The sequence below is a fragment of the Prionailurus viverrinus genome, chromosome D1 (assembly GCF_022837055.1).
Source record: "Prionailurus viverrinus isolate Anna chromosome D1, UM_Priviv_1.0, whole genome shotgun sequence".
Lineage (NCBI taxonomy): Eukaryota > Metazoa > Chordata > Mammalia > Carnivora > Felidae > Prionailurus > Prionailurus viverrinus.
Window position 1 is genome coordinate 101,432,980 of NC_062570.1, and position 17,890 is coordinate 101,450,869.

A 17,890-nucleotide genomic window follows, 5' to 3' on the forward strand; every position below is an offset into this window, starting at 1 on the left:
GATGTAGCATGACATTTACATAACAGTAATTATTTGTGGTACATGTCTATATTTTAGCTTTTTTAAAAAGATACATTTATGTCTGGTGGAATATATTATTTTATTGTTTTTTGTTTGTTTGTTTAAAATTTTTATTTATTTATTCAGAGAGGTGGGGAGGGGCAGAGAGAGTGGGAGAGGATCTGAAGTAAACTCTGTGCTCAATATCGCAAACACTGAGATCATGACCTGAGTTGAAATCAAGAGTTTGATACTCAACTGATTGTGCCACCCAGGTACTCCACTCTCTTGTTTTAAATACAGTCACTCAGGATATAATCCTGATACCAGAAAGTCCAGCATAAAATGGCAAGTTAATGAATAAGTAAAGATAATCAATTCATATTCAAGCAGGAAAGTAAACTGCAAAACAACCTCAGATTAGACAACAGCAGAATTAAGTGGAAAAAGAGATGAGTTCAAATCAGTGGCTAATGCAGTAAACTTTCAGGTAGCCAGTTTCTCAAGATCATCATGATATCCTTATTCTTCAGATTGTATATCATGGGGTTAAACATCAGAATGACACTGGTAAAGGAAGAGAAATAAATTTGTTCTGAAAAGTATGTTTGGATTTGGGTGAAAAATATGTAATGATTTTGGATCTGCAGAATCAAGCTTCAACTATGATGTGAGATGAGCAGGTGGATACAGCTTTGCCTGGTCCTGTTGCCAATGGCAACTTCAAGATGGCGGAGACAATTTTACTGTAGGATCCAAGTATCATAACTAGAGGACAATGCAGAACATGACAAATGGCCATGTGGTGATCATAGGCCATCACTGTCAGGAGAAAATCGTCTCTGTTTGCAAGCATAAAGAGAAAGAAATATTTTTGTAGCACAGGTAGAAGAATAAATGTTTCTTTTCTGAGTCCAAAAGTTTAGGAGTATGCTAGAAAGAATACAAATACATAACAGATTTTCAGGAAGGAAAAATTAGTAAGGAAAAAACACATGGGTGTCTGAAGAGCCTGTTCAACTCTAGTTATGAGAGCAATGATGACATTTCCAGTAAAGACTATCACAGACAAGAGAAATATCACAAAAAAAACCATTCAGATATTGGAAATATGAGAAAATTCTGAAACTTTCAATTTCATCATTGAAGTGAAATTTGCTTCTGGTTGAGTACGTGTGTGTGTTCCATTGCTTTGAAATTTATTCCTGTTTAATTGATCTATCAAAATCAAAATCATTATTACCAGATCTTTCAAGATCTTTCATTTACCATAACCCACCATACAACAGATACATGATTCATGTTTTCCAAACCATTGGTTGGTTAATTAAAGATGTCTTTATGAAATAAATTGTATAGATAATATGCTCTCTGGAACTCTGTCTACCTCATATAACTCAAAGTGTCTTGCTATCTGTGATTTGTGATTTGTTGTTCTCATTTAAAAATTCTTATTTTAATAATATATCTGGAATGAAGCTTATGGAAATTTCATAGCCTAAATTATTGTAATATAACTATTAGACACTGACCCAAAATAGCAGATGGTGAGGTGTTATCTTAAAGTTGTTAGTTCTCTGGGGTGCCTGGGTGGCTCAGCTGATTGAGTGTTTGACTTCTGCTCAGGTCATGATCTCACGGTTTGTGAGTTCCAGCTCTGCATCAGGGTCTCTTCTGTTAGCACAGAGCCCACTTGGGATCCTCTGTCCCTTACTCTGACCTGCCCCAGTTCACACTATTCTCTCTCTCTCAAAAATAAATAAATAATAAAAATTAAAAAAAAGGTTTAGTTCTCCTTTTTAGATGTAAAGAACCATCTTATGAGGAGAAAAATATTTTTTTAATAACTAAATGTGGGAAGTCTCATGTTTGAAGATTATTATTTTAATTCTACTGTTCTTAATGAGAAAATCAGTTCTAAGAAATTAGATGCTTTAAGGAAAAATTATAAATTTAATCTCCCTTAACAGAGCATACATCTTTTTCTACAGTGAGTCATAGAAGCATATATATTAAGATAAACCAGTACTCTGCTTATTAAAAAGGATTTATTTTCAATATACTTCAGTTATTTACCTCATGGATTATTATCATAAACATGCTGTACTTATGTAGTGTTCTGTGATCTCCAAAGTATTTTACTATCAATTTTGCTTCAATTTTCTCTATCATGATGAAAGTGACAAATACAAATTCTAGGCTTTGACAGGAGTGCAAATTTTGTGCTTAAAAAATTCTTCAGTACATGTTGACTATTGCTCAAATCTTGGTTCTCAGAATTTTACAGTGTTCTAAAATAAGTGAAGAATTTTAACACCAAATCATATTAACATAAAATAATTCATGCGTTCTCTTCTGGGTTCTGTTATAGCTGTTTTTCCTCCCTCAGTAGAACAGTGTAAGTACAAGTGCTTATGTACAGTAAATATGCATATATTTCTATATACAATGATTATATAATCATATGTGCAAGAAACTTTTGTTTTAATAAGAGATTGAGGGGCTGGGTGGCTCAGGTCGATTAAACATCCGACTTCTGCTCGAGTCATGATCTCATGTTCGTGGGTTCGAGCCCCGCGTTGGGCTCTGTGCTGACAGCTTAGAGCCTGTAACCTGTTTCCAATTCTGTGTCTCCCTCTCTCTCTGCCCCTCCCCCACTCATGTTCTGTCTCTGTTTCTCTCTCTGAGAATAAATAAACATCAAGAAAAGAAAATAAGTTGATATTTTTTCATAATGGAAAATCATATTTATTTCAAAATATATGCTTTAAAAATAGCAAGCTCCCTTCAAATGAAAATATCCCCCCAATTCTACTGGTTTTATTTCTTTTCCATGTATCACCTCAACTTTATGCTTCTGTTTGCCACTCATTCTTATGTGTTTTTCCAGACATTCTGGAACAACTTTGAGGACAATCACCCTATGGAATTCAAGTCCCCTGGTCATCCACCTCACCCCCCTCCCACATCAGATCTGGACAGGAAGCAAGAATGCTCTTGAGAAAGCAGCAATAGTTGTCTACCAATATTACTGGAGAAAATCCAAACAGAAAATAGTGCACGTGGGACCCTTTCCTATGTCCACTTTCCTTAAGATTTCTCTCCTATCTTCCACCTGGGACTTTGAATGTAGCAACCCTAGACTTCTATCATCATTACACGTGCAGACTTTCTTTATTGTGATCTGCTTATTTTCCTTTTTCTTTTTTAATTTTTAACACTAACACAATCCTGAAAGGAATATTAATTAATTTTTTAAATTGCCATCAGACAAAATGGGATCGATTGCAAGTAATACCTCAAATCTACGTTCAAAATAAATATTTTACAAGGAAAATACATCAGACTGGAATTAGAAAACCCTACAGTGCCTGCTATTGTTTCCAGTCTACTTCCCTAATCCCTGTGAAAATTGTTTGGTAGCTATAACTGAGATGTGCAAACTTACCCCTGTATCACACTCTGATTTGCAATGAAATGTCTGGTTCACTGATCCTTTTCTTTTCTTTTTTTTTCCCCATTGCTTACTCTCTCTCTAATTCCCCAGGCTTGCCTCAGTTTCTAAGACTTTAATATGTTTTTTTAACGTTTATTTGTTATTGAGGGACAGGGATAGAGTGTGAGCAGGGAGGGGTAGAGAGAGAGGGAGACACAGAATCCAAAGCAAGCTCCAGGCTCCAGGCTCCGAGCTGTCAGCACAGAGCCCAACGCGGGGCTCGAACTCACAAACCCTGAGATCATGACCTGAGCCGAAGACGGTCGCTTAACCGACTGAGCCACTCAGGCGCCCCTAGTTTCTAAGATTTGAAATGAAAGTAAGATATAGTTTCAACCGACTTTCAATATTTTTCAATAAAATCTTTTGCCTATTTCTTTGTGTTATTATTTCAAGAAACTAATCATTAAGACCCTAAAATAACTGTAAAGGCATTTTGCAGATATAATTAGGGGTTGACTATTACTTGACCTTAAATTAGGGAGGTTGCTCAGCTGGGCCTGACCTAATGACATAAATCATGTACATATACATGTATGTAGAGCAGCCAGAGACAGAAAAAAATATCAGAGATTCGAGGTGAGTGAAGTGGAAGAAGGCAAAGAGTGTGGGCTGCCTTTGGCTTCTGGAAACTGACAGTTGTTCCTAGCTGACACGCTGTAAGGAAAGATGGACCTGAGACTCACAATGTCCAAAAGCTGGATTTTTCCAGTAACCTAATAGAGTTTAGAATCAAATATTTTTCTCTGGAGGCTCCAGACAAGAATGTCACCCAGGTAGTACCTGAATTTCAGCCTCTGAGACTCTCAGCAGAGAAAACAAGCCACACCATGCTGGGCTTCTGACCTAGAGAAACTGGGAGATAGGGGCGCCTGGGTGGCTTAGTCGGTTAAGCTTCTGACTCTTGATTTCAGCTCAGGTCATGATCTCAGGGTTTGTGAGTTTGAGCCCCACGATGGGCTCCATGCTGACAGTGTGGAGCCCACTTGGTATTTTCTGTCTCTCCCTCTCTCTCTTCCCTTCCTCAACTCTCTCTCTCTCTCTCTCTCTCTCTGTCTCTCAAAAATAAATAAATAAACAAAAAATAGAGACTGTGAAATAATAAACTTATGTTAAGTTGCCTTAAATAAAATCCTTGTGGAAGCACATTCTGTGGCGTCTGATCAATTTTTCCAAAATGAAACTGGAGAAAACAATGCAAATGTGTTTATTTTATTTTAGGGTTAATAATAACATTTTTAATAGGTAGAAAATATTTGATTAATGATTTGGCCTATTCAGACATATATATTTTCATAATTGGATCAATATGGTGAAATTTTGAATATTAACTTATTTATTTTAGTACAGTTAACTTTGGATTTATCTTCATTTATTTCATGTAAGCCTTACTTAATGGGATTTAATTTCCAACATTTTCTGTGTTTTTAAATTTCTGTGTTTTTAAAGTATTTAAATTTTTGCTTTTTTATTCTGTTAATTTTTAATTTGTAGATTAGTATTGTCAGCAAGTAAGTAAAAGCACCTTTATACATATTTTTTGGAATTGAAAGAGAGACATGCCCAATTTATAAATTTACCATTTACATATATCTGATAATCATGCACATTCTTTTTTTAATTTAATTTGTAAAAATCCAAAAAAAATCCTATTCATCAATATTTGTATATTTTTTATATTCTATATTATCTCTCTGATTTGTCAAATCCTAGAATCCATTCATTAATTCTACACTCATTGACATTTTTCTCTTTCCTTCCTTTTTGCTTTTGAAGATTATCATCATTCAATAATCACTGACAGGCATTCATTTTAACTATGTCCACTTTTATAATCTTAAATTTATCCATTTTTGTGTCTATTGTTGAAGGCCTTTTAGTTATTTTTAATAAGTTTTTTTTAAGTGTATTTATTTACTTTGAGAAAAAGAGACAGCAGGGGAGGGTGAGAGAGAGAGAGAGAGAGAGAGAGAGAGAGACACTCCCAAGCAGGCTCCACACTATCAGCATGGAGACCAACATGGGACTCAAACTCAGAAACCATGAGATCCTTACCTGAGCCAAAATATAGAATCGGAAATAACCCAGTGATCCACCCAGGTGTCCCACGGCCTTTTAGTTAGTCTTATAAAGAAATTACTCTAAATATTATATATCCTGAATCCTTTTATTTTTATTCTTTTTAATGTTTATTTAATTTTGAGGTAGAGAGAGACAGACCATGAGCAGGGGGAGGGGTAGAGAGAGATGAAGACACAATCCTAAGCAGGCCAAAGGATCTGAGCTGTGAGCACAGACCCCAAACCCAGGAGCACTGAGATCATGACCTGAGCCCAAGTCAGACCTTCAAACAATTGAGCCACCCAAGCGCCCCTCCCGATTCTTTTTAGTTCATAACAAAAATCTTTTCTTTCTTTCTTTCTTTCTTTCTTTCTTTCTTTCTTTCTTTCTTTTTTGTTTCATGTTTCATTTAAATTCCAGTTAGTTAACGTACAGTGTACTATTAGTTTCAGCAATAGAATTTAGTGATGCATCACGTACATATCAAAAATAAAAGATGATTTGGCAGATATTGAAATTTCTCTGCTGGCTGATACATATTCTATTTGACATCCGGTAACAATAAGAAAGGGAGTGATTCAAGAATGTTCTTTACTGGGAACATTTATGTTTTCTGCCTAAGAAGTTATTATTTCTTGTAATTTACGTGATACATTCTTTTTGTAATAAATCCAAACTACAAAAAAATAATTAAAAATCTGAAATCATTTGAAATCCTAACACCGTCAGGAAGCCAATATTTCTTTTCTAAGCCTAGCTACATTTTATACATAGATTTACTTTCTCTCTCACATGTCTGGAAAGCTTGGAATTTCTTCAGTGAAGGGGCTCTAAAACATCGTCTTGAGTGGCTGTGCTGCATTATATGGTGTTGATGCGCTCCGTTGTCTTAATATGTGCCGACTGACAGCGCCTTCCCTTTGCTTCCTGCTTTCTTTTGCACCGTGAAAAGAACACTCTTGTGCAAACATAGTTAATAAAAATTCTTAAACAAACACAGGCAATAATCATTCTTGGACAAATATTTCTATGAGATGAGTTTTCATTGATACAGTTTTTAAAATAAAAGGGAAAGCGTTATGAATTTTCTATCAAAAGAAAAAAAATGCCAAATTACTGCCTGAGAAGGACAATTTCTTTCAGAGGATTCAAATAGAAGCACTTCAATGAAAAGACTATTTACTGGTGCATTATCTTCCTCGATCAGCTGTGACAAAATAGCACAAGTAGAGTGGCTTAAAACAACAGAAACAGAATCTCTCGCAGCTCTAGAATCCAGAGTCTAAAGTCACAATGTTGTCAGCCTCTCTTCACTCCCGCCTCTGAGAATCATTCTTTGCTTCTTCCAGTGTTGAATGGCTCTTGACCTTTCTTTGTTCTTGGTTGTATCATTCCCATCTCTGTCTCCACCTTTTTTTTTTAATGTTTATTTATTTTTGAGACAGAGAGAGACAGAGCATGAACGGGAGAGGGTCAGAGAGAGAGGGAGACACAGAATATGAAACAGGCTCCAGGCTCTGAGCTGTCAGCACAGAGCCCGATGCGGGGCTCGAATTCACAGACAGTGAGATCATGACCTGAGCCGAAGTTGGAAGCTCAACCAACTGAGCCACCCAGGCGCCCCTCTGTCTCCACCTTTAAAAGATGTTATTTTCAGTGTCTTTATCTATTTTTTAAATGTCCTCTTAGCATCCTGTCTCATAAGGACACTGCTCAGAGGATATAGTGCCCACATTACACCAGGATGATCTCATTTCCTTAATTTAATTACATCTACAAAGTCTTTTTTTTTTCCAAAGAACACACATTTGCAGATTCTAAACGGCCATATGTTTTAGATGGACCCACATTCAACCTGCTACACATTAATGTTGATAGTTTACAGTGAAAATTCCAGACAAATGTAATACTGAATGGATATTAACAGAGCAAAACCTGAAGCTACCAGGGGAGGGAATGATGTCACCAGAAAACAGTGGGTACTGGAATGATAAAGGGGAGATTCTCAGGACTTGTAGTCTTAAAGCAGCATGACCAGTGACAAATGATAGAAAGAAACAGTAATGCAAAGAAAACATGAAGATACTCCTGCTTCCACCATCTTGCCTGCTGTTGGTGTTTGTCATTGGCTAAATTCAAACATAGGTACAAAGAAGGGTGGCAAATATATCTGGAGAAATGGGAAGGTTAAAAAACTGATCGCAACACATGGCTCTAATCCCTGTTTATAAGATACACCGAGTTAAACTATCATCGTATTGCTCAGGCAATCTCTTAATTCACTAGTTCACAGTAGAGGAAAGTTGGATCTTCAGATTGGATTGCTGCAGTTGGAATAATTTGTACTTTTTACAAAAGTCCTTAAGTTAATCCTATGAAACTAAGATTCCTTGACATAGTGTGAGGTTGCATTGATGTTATTAATGAACATTATTGAGGAATAAAACTAGAAGACATGTTTCTGTTGTCTCTGCATGACAAGCATATAAGCAAGTTCTTTCCACAATTTCAAGTGTTTGAGTCATATTAAAATCTTCGTTAGTAATTTTCTCAGTGCCACCATGATGTCTTTGTTCCTCAGAGTATATATAATGGGATTCAAAGTTGGGATCAAAACGGTGTAGAAAAGAGAGATCAATTTTCCAACTCCTTCAGATTGATTTGGTTTGGGTTGTAAATACGTGATGGTAGCCGTTCCATAGAATAAGATGACAACTATCAGGTGAGAAGAACAGGTGGAGAAGGCTTTAGCCCTCCCTTTGGCTGACGACAATTTCAGAATGCTGGAGATAATTTTGCCATAGGAGACAACAATCAACAGAAATGGAACCATGACAATTGCCACTGCAACTACGTAGACTGCTATCTCATTCACAAATGTGTCCCCACAAGCTAGCTTGAGTACTGGGGGGAGGTCACAGAAGAAATGATTAATTGTGTTAGACCCACAAAAGGGCAGAGAGAAAATCTGGCATGTTTGCCCAATTACAACTGGGACTCCACTGATCCAGGAGACAGTCACCAGTTGGACACAGACCTTGTGGTTCATGATTAGAGAATAGTGCAGAGGGTTACAAATGGCCACGTAGCGATCATAGGCCATCACTGTCAGGAGAAGACACTCTGAGCCTCCAAACATAAGGACAAAACACATTTGTGCAGCACAGGCAAAGAAAGAAATATTTCCTTTCTGAGTCAATAAGTCCATGAGCATTCTGGGGATAGTGACTGTTACATAACAGATTTCTAAGAAGGAGAGATTGCCAAGAAAAAAATACATGGGGGTCTGGAGAGCAGAGTCAATTCTTGTTACCAATATTATGATGCTATTGCACATCAGGATAGTTAGGTAGATGACTAAAAATATCCCAAAAAGAGTCCAGTGGAGATTGGGAATATCAGAAAACCCCAAGAGAACAAATTCCACCAGTTTAGTAACATTTGAAATTCCTGTTTTTAATCGATTCTCCATCTGCAGACATAATAAATGAAAGAGGGTTAGTCCATTAACATTTTCCAACCACATTTTCCTTCCTGTTAACTGCAGTAGATGCATTAATGTATTTATGCAATCTCTTAAATTATTTCTTGACTCTGTTTCCAGAAAATGAGATGTGAAATCTCAAAAATGAATTGATGTGCACTTAAAATCAATTCAAGAAGGAAAATCCTAATGTATATGTTTTATACTTGCATGTAATAATAGAGATAATGAGAAATATGCATTGATTCTTTAGTATATCCTGCAGAAATAATATCTATTATTGCACCCCTATTATGATCAGAATTATGATACAGGCTTTTTCTATTGTTTTTGGCTGGATTCATTTTTTTTTTTCCCTGTGTTGGTTGGGTTGTACCATCTTCTTTCAATTCAAGCCTTTCCCCTTAAAAGGTTGTTTAATTTTTATTCAAAATGAGTATTAAGTCTTCCCATTTTTATTCTAATGAGAATCAATTAGTTAAACCAATTCTTTGTTCCTGTGGGAACAAATATATGTGAGGTTATTGTTCTACTTTATGTACCTTTCCCATTAAATACTGCTAAATACTGAAAGCATTAATCCCATCCCATCCATAACTTTCCCTATTAAGACATCCTATGCAATGCATGATAAGTATCACTTAACCTTTAATTCAATCAAGAAAAATAACCCCCATTCCTCACAGTATTTTCCATATATTCCTTTTTATCTAAGTAAGAGTCTATGATCCACTGTCATTAATTTCATTGCAGTCAATTGCAATTCCCTTTCTTTATATTATTTTCTTAATTTTACATATTAAAGTGCAACCTTGGTTAAACCTAATTATTTTTTATTCAGGGCATGCAAATGGCTAGAGTACAATAATGGGGCGCACACACACACACACACACACACCACATATGCACACACAGCCTTACTTCACTTAATATGTCATCTAACATCAGGCAGTCAACATTGCTTAACAATTGTGTTACATATTATTGATATTTGTTCTCCAACTTTTGAAAACAAATATGATGTGTTTTCCTACTTCATCAAATCTACTACTCTCATCTCCATCTTATATCCTTGTCGGCTGATGTTTTGCCTTAATAGTTTGGCTGAAATCCCCTATTTTTGTCTAGACATCAGGAAATACATTTCTGACGTGAAAGCTACCCTCCTTGCACAAAAAGTTAGAGAGACATTCCTGTCTTCAGAAATAGGAAATTCAGGGCGCAGTGAATCTATTTGAACAAACCTTGTTACACTTGGAAATTCACTACCCCAGCCCAAATACTGTTTGGGATTCCTTTGTCTAAAATGTATAAAAATGGGGCAACTGAGTGGCTCAGTTTGTTAAGTGACTGACTCTTGATTATAGCTCCAATCATGATCTCATACTTTGTGGGATCAAGACCCGTATCCAGCTCCACATTGACAGCATGGAGCCTGCTTTGGATTCTCTCTCTCCCTCTCTTTCTCTCTCTCCCTCCCCAACTTGTGTGCACTCTCTCTCTTAAAATAAATAAAAGTAAAACATTTTTAAAAATGTATAAAAGTAACGTGACTATGTTTTTTTGGGGGGGTCTTAATTTTTTTTATCGGGCCTCTGTGCACACATAATTAAACTTCATTTTCTTCTCTCAATCTGTGTCGTGTTAATTTAATGCTTAGACCAGCCAGGAGAATCTTGAAGGGTGCGGAAGATATTTCCTCTCCAAGAGCAGTTAGCTGATTTTCAGATAAAAATCTCAGAATTTTATGCTTTTCTATTTTTGTTCTTTGTATCTTGAGCCTCAACTTTAGAAGGATCCTTAATGGGACACCTGGGTGGCTCAGTCGGTTAAGCCTCCCACTTCCGTTCAGGTCATGATCTCATGGTTTGTGAGTTCAAGCCCCACATTGGCTCTGTGCTGACAGCTCAGAGCCTGGAGCCTGTTTCACATTCTGTGTCTTCCTCTCTCTCAGCCCTTCCCCTGCTCACACTCTGTCTCTCAATAATAAATAAATGTCAAAAAAAAATAGAAGTATCCTTAAATAAAAGAGTCTAGTAGCACAATTATAGCTTACCTTTATGGATTTTCATGAAGCTATTTGTGTGACTCTAGGTGTTTTGTAAACTGTAAATGTTTTCAGCTCTTCTTTTGTGCCAGTAAGTGGCTGTAATTCTCCAGTACTCTTGCTACCTTCCAACATTAGGTGCTTTTAAATAGGAAGCAGTCATGCTCGTCCTGGGGGATATCTCTCATGTATCATTTTGATTTCTAGGAGACTGCTTCTGCTTTGTGGTCATTATAGTTCTTTTTTTTTTTTTTTAACTTTCTCTGTAGATAACCCTTTCTTCTCTTTCCTTCTCTGTAGATAACCCTTCTTGGCACAAAGCTCCCTCGCTAAGGGGGAGTCCCCTGTGGAAAAATTCCACTTACTTGTTTAGTATTACTTTCAGGAAAAAAAAAAGTTAAAAAATCTTTCTATCTATTGCATTTCAGATCCTTCATAATTGGTGTGGATTTGCTTTTCTTACCTTTATTCCCATAACTCACTCAAATCTGGATCATCCACAGCCTTAGAAAAATCTGTCATATATTTTATCACATGACCATGGTATGCTTGGTTTTTAAATACATTAGGTGGTGCGATCCCTTTTCAGGAGTGGAGAGCTCGGTTCCTGGATTAGGTTTTGTGGAAACTGAAGCGTGTCCTGTCTGCTGACAAAAATCTAGATGGTTCAATTCATATTATGGTGTCCACTCAGACCTCAGGGAAAGTATCTAGCTACTTCCAAATGGGATCCACCTCAAAAATAATCATTTTCAACTAAATTATTTAGGAAAGAAAGAGAAAAAAAAATCAAAATTTCCTGTCAAAATCGTTTTCTTATTTCACCTACTTCTAGGTAGGTATGACAATACAATTATCATGCATAAAGTTGCAAATCCAACATCTACTTGTACTTGCAATTACGTTTGTTTCTTCCTTTTCGGAGCTTTTTGACTCTGTGTCAAAATAGTGCTTTTCTATTTGTCATAATAGTACATTTCCAAAACTGCATTTCGTTTCTGTATTTTAAGCCTGCTTATCTTCACTATGGCATGCTTCTTATACAGTAGCCCTCTGTACCTATTATTGTAACTGATTTGGTATAGCTGAGGGACTTCATGTTTATATACAAATAGGACGTCCATTCATGATTTGCCTCAAATAAGATGTCAGTTACTTATAGGCTGGGACGAATTGAATCTGTGTCTCCTATTGGAGTAGACCAATTTAATCCCTATCCTGTCTTATTCTTTTTTTAAAAAATTTTTTTTTTCAAAGTGTATTTATTTTTGGGACAGAGAGAGACAGAGCATGAACGGGGGAGGGGCAGAGAGAGAAGGAGACACAGAATCAGAAACAGGCTCCAGGCTCTGAGCCATCAGCCCAGAGCCTGACGCGGGGCTCGAACTCGCAGACCGTGAGATCGTGACCTGGCTGAAGTCGGACGCTTAACCGACTGCGCCACCCAGGCGCCCCCCTGTCTTATTCTTAAGACAGAGAATTGAGGGCTTTTTTATTCAACTAAATATCATCATCACACACACACAAAAAATTTAATTTAAAACTGAAACAATGCCTTAGATATGTCAGTGGCTTAACAACATAAAGAAGTATCTTCCACTCTTACCACAGTACAATTTTGTGGTCAGGAATTAAGGAACTCTGGTTCCTCAGGGAACCTGGGTGGCTCAATTGGTTAATCATGTGATTCTTGATTTCAGCTCATGTCATGATCTCAAGGTTCCTGAGGTTGAGCCCCACATTGGGATCTGTACTGACAGCATGGAGTCTGCTTGAGATTTTCTCTCTCCCTCTCTCTCTGCCCCTCCCCTGTTCATGTACTTGCTCACTCTCTCTCTCTCTCTCTCTCTCTCTCTCTCTCTTTCCCTCAAAATAAATACACTTAAAATAAAAAGAAGAAGCTGGTTCCTTTTATCTAAGAATCCCATTTCCCCCTAATTTGTTTATCTTTGGAGTTCCCTATTGGATCTTCAGTATTCACACAGCTGAGAATTAAAGATATACAGAAAATAAGGAAACAAACTCTTAAGAGTCTCAACACAAATAATTGCATCACTTCTCTCCTTGTGCTATTGTAGAAACTAATCACATGGTCTAATGTAGATATGAGAGGGCTAGGGAATACTGTTTATCATATATCAAAGAAATGGGAATATATTTGGAAAGCAATAAGCCAGGCTCTGCCACAGTGTTCACACTAACAATGTGCTGTATCATGCTATAACTTGTAAACCTTTAATCTTTTTTTTTTTTATTTTAGGGAGAGAGAGAGAGTGCACACATGCAAGTCAGGGGGTAGAGGCAGAGGGAGAGGGACAGAATTTTAAACAGGTTCCACACTCAGTGTGGAGCCCAAAGTGTGGCTTGATCTCACAACCCTGAGATCATGACATGAGCTAAAAATCAAGAGTCTGATGCTTAACCAACTGAACCACCCAGATACCTCCATATGTAAGCCTTTAGACTGAAGTTCTAGCATGAAATTTACATAACAGTAATTATTGGTGGTACATATCTATATTTTACCTTTTTAAAAAGATATATTTTATGTCTAATCCAATATAATATTATTTTATTCTTTGTTTCCAACGTTTATTCATTTATTTTGATAATGAGTGAGTTAGAGAAAGAGAGAGAAAGTGTGGAGGAGGGTTAGAGGAAGAGGGAGGGAAAGAATCCCAAGCAGACTCAATGTTCAATCTCAGGAACCATGGGATCATGATCAGAGCCGAAATCATAAGTCGGATGCTTAATCAACTGATCTACTCTAGCACCCCAATTTCATTCTTTTTTTTTTTTAATTTTTTTTTCAACGTTTATTTATTTTTGGGACAGAGAGAGACAGAGCATGAACGGGGGAGGGGCAGAGAGAGGGAGACACAGAATCAGAAACAGGCTCCAGGCTCTGAGCCATCAGCCCAGAGCCCGACACGGGGCTTGAACTCACGGACCGCGAGATCGTGACCTGGCTAAAGTCAGATGCTTACCTGACTGTGCCACCCAGGCGCCCCCCCCAATTTCATTCTTAAATTAGCAGTATTATTGGGGCATATTTTACATAAAATAAAGTACAACTTCTAAAATACATTCAATGAAATTTGAAATTTGATGAAATCTGATGAGCATATACTCTTGTGAAACTCTTACCACAATCAAGATACAGAACGTTCACATCATCTTGAAACATTCCATTGTGCAGCTTCACACTCTGTTTTCCTTTCGCCTCCAACTCCAGGGAACCACTGATCAGATTTCTGTAGCTTTAGATCATTCATAATCAATTCGAATGTCCTCTGTTTTTTACTGGAGTCTTTGCTTAGTGTAAAACTTTAAGATTCAATTCATCTGTGTTGTATATATCACATTGATTTTCACTGCAGAATTGAATTCCCCTTGGATAAATACACTTCAGTGTGTTCATCCATTCATCTGGGGATGGGATTTTAGTTGTTTCTATCACATAGAGAGTTGTGCATATTTCTGAACAAGTTTGGAGTAGGGCTTATATTTCCATTTGGGGTAAATGGGAGTGAAATGGTTGCGTTGGGTTGTAGGTGTGATGTTGTCTTTTAAGAAACTGTAAAGATATTTTCCAAAATGGTTACAACATTTTGCACTTCCACCAGCAGTGTGGGGGAAGGATAATAGCTTGACCTTCCCCAACATTTGGCATCATTAAAGTTTTCACTTTTTGCCATACTAATGGATGGGTTGTGGTCTTTCGTGATGGTTTTGATTTGCATTTCTCTTGTGACTAAGTATGTGCCTATTTTTATGTTCTTATTGACTGTATGTTTTCTTTGATGAAGTGCTCATTCAGTCCATTTGCTCTTCTCCCCGCTCCTTGGTTGTCAGTATTATTGGATAGCAAGTATTCTTTACGTATTATGGATACAAATTCCTTGTCAAAAGTACATATGGTGAATGTTTTCACCTAATACAATGCTCAGGTTGATTCTGAAGTGAGTTAAAATAAAAGTCTCTTAAATTGATAATCCTGGTTCTTAAAAGGGAAAAAAATTAATATTCAAAAGAAAAAATCGTCTTGATGGATCACGTTTAGGAATGGTAGCATTTAAGATAAATAGTTTCACTCATTAATTAAATAAAATAGTGCTTGATGCTAAATAATATGTAATTGTGGGGTGTCTGGGTGGCTTAGTCAGCTAACCATCTGGCTCTTAATTTCAGCTCAGGTCATGATCTCACGGTTCGTGGGATTGAGCCCCACTTTGGGCTCTGGTGATAGCATGAAGCCTGCTTGAGATTCTATCTCCCCCTCTCCCTCTGCCCCTCTGCCTGCTTGCTCTCTCTCTCACTCTCTCTAAGAGAGAGAGAAAAAAATCTTTAAATGAAATGTAATTGTATCCAGCTTTTGGTAATCAAATTATTAATGTATGACATGAAATACATAAGATTTGTGTATTTTTTTCTCCACATGAAGATGAGGTGGAAAAAACAAACTTATCCTGAGTGCTGCCACAAAGTTTTCCATATTACTATTCTTTCTTTTGAACGTTGAAGTCCTTATTAATCTAGGAAAATAAAATTTAGTAAGCTAATATTTCTATTTTAAATTCAAGCATCAATTACTGGGAAAACTCAAATAATTAACAGAATGTGTAACAATATTCTAAATCAGTTAGATACTAGTCACTATCCACATCTGGACCTAATCTTCAGCCATGAAGATGTATACTTAATATAAATTAGCTACTGAAACCTCGGAATTTATTTCAAAACCAACATTACACTGAAAACTCACTTTCACTATTTTACACAACTTTAACTTCATAAAATATTTTATTTTCTTTTTATAAATGCTTCTTGGATTTCTTAAGGGTTGGTGATTTTATTAGCTGGATTGTTTTATTTTATTTTATTTTGATTAATTTATTTTTTATTTTAGAGAGAGACAGAGAAAGATCCCAGGCAAAGGAGAGGGGCAGAGGGAGAGAGAGAATCTTAAGCAGACTCCATGCTCAGTGCAGAGTCCATCATGGGGCTTGAACCCATGACCCTGGGATTATGATCTGAGTCAAAACCAAGAGCCAGACCGACTGAGCCACCGAGGCACCCCTGGATGGTTTTATTTTAGGTCTCTTCTTGAAATATCATTAAGAGGAAAATGAATAAATATCATGCTTATTTGTTACAATCTTGGCCCCGAATGAGGTTTTCCTCTTTCATTATTTACTATTTGACAAAAATTCATCAAGTATTCAAGTTTTCAGTATTTCAAATATCAAGAAGTAAAAAAAAAAAAAACAGCAGAAAAGAAAAAATGGGCCAACTAGATGAAGAAACGTCTTCTAACCGTATAAGAAGGTGGTCAAATTTGTTTATTAAAAAGGAAAAAAAAAACTAAACTGTAGAGATTCAGTTTATTAAAAAAATTTTTTGACAGTTTTATGCAGTCAATTAGGACAACACATTATTTACACTGATTGTACAGGTGAAATGCACAAGTCCTGTGGACAGGAACCAGCCATTGACCCCTAACTCAGTTGTGTTCGTGGTGAATCAAACCAGCTTGCATGTGTATGAGTTTATGCAGTTTAAAAAATAATAATGTTTATTTTAGTTTTGAGAGAGAGAGACAGAGAGAGACAGAGTGCAAGCAGGGGAGGGGCAGAGAGAGAGAGAGAGAGAGACAGAGACAGAGAGACAGAGAATCCCAGGCAGGCTTCCAGCTTTCTGCACAGAGCCCAATGTGGGGCTCAAACCCCCCAACTCTGAGATCATAAACTGGGACAGGGCAGACACCTAACTGACTGAGCCACCCAGATGCCCTGAGTTTAGGCAGTTTTGAATTTGATAACACCATTGTACTTGCAAAAGAAAGCCAACTAAATGGGATCATGTGGGTTATCTCACTCTGACTTAATGAGCCTTCATTAAGGCTCATCTATTCTTTTTTCCTTCCACAGCTATCTGATGCATTCCAAAGAGGACTTTTATAGTTTACCCAAATTTTTTTAGTTGTTTCATCAGGAAAAATGGGCTTGCTGTGAACATGTACATTATCACCAGAAATGGAGATTATTTTTTATTTGTTTTAAATGTTGGAAATCATATGTGACTGTGTTTTAAGTATGTCCATTATACTTGTTTGAGTCATTTATCCAAAACAATTCAGTGGTATCTCCAGTGTTGGATCACACGATTTTTGGTCAATTATGATTTTTTGAAGCAAAGGGCGATTGATTTTACTGGCTTGCTTTCAGGTTAAAACAGAAGGATGACATTAAAAGAATAAAGAGCAGTATTTTTTTTTTTTGCTTTAATTACCAGCAAAATGTGTTCACTAAAGAAAATTTAGACAAAAGAGGAAAAAAACTAAAACAACAAAACTGTCTCTCATGTGTGAACATTTTGATGTATTTCTTCCATCTTTTTAAACATAGTTGTGTTTGATTTAAATCCTATGCCTGCAGAAAAATTTATAAATTATCAGCCATGTGAGTCCTTACAAAGCAAACATCCTATAACTACTGCTCAAGTCAGCTATAGAAAAATATAAAGTGCCATCACTAGTAACTTTGGGGGAGAAGTAAAGTGGTGCCTGGTGGGATTGGCTGGATGGATACTTAGCTTCTTAATTTCTTATCAGCAGGGCAATCATGTGGATACAATCCTGATATCAGAGAGTCCAGCATAAAACAAACTCAGCAATGAGTAAACATAATCAATGTATAGTAATGTAGGAAAGCAAACTGAACATTAATTTTCGATTACAATATGGCAGACTTAAATAAGAAAACAGAAAATGAGCTCAAATCGGAAGCTAATACATTAAACA

General features: G+C 36.6%; 1 protein-coding gene across 1 annotated transcript; it reads right to left on the reverse strand.

Annotated features, from left to right (window-relative positions):
• Positions 1-8,078: 8,078 nt before the first annotated feature.
• LOC125177175 (olfactory receptor 10AG1-like) lies at positions 8,079-9,047 on the reverse strand. Its single transcript, XM_047879269.1, has one exon. It carries the CDS (start codon positions 9,027-9,029, stop codon positions 8,079-8,081), a length of 951 nt encoding a protein of 316 aa, XP_047735225.1. The 5' UTR covers positions 9,030-9,047.
• Positions 9,048-17,890: the final 8,843 nt, after the last annotated feature.

Excerpts from the sequence above, each read along its gene's own strand:
- LOC125177175 (XM_047879269.1), bottom strand. The coding sequence starts at position 9,029 with ATGGAGAATCGATTAAAAACAGGAATTTCAAATGTTACTAAACTGGTG.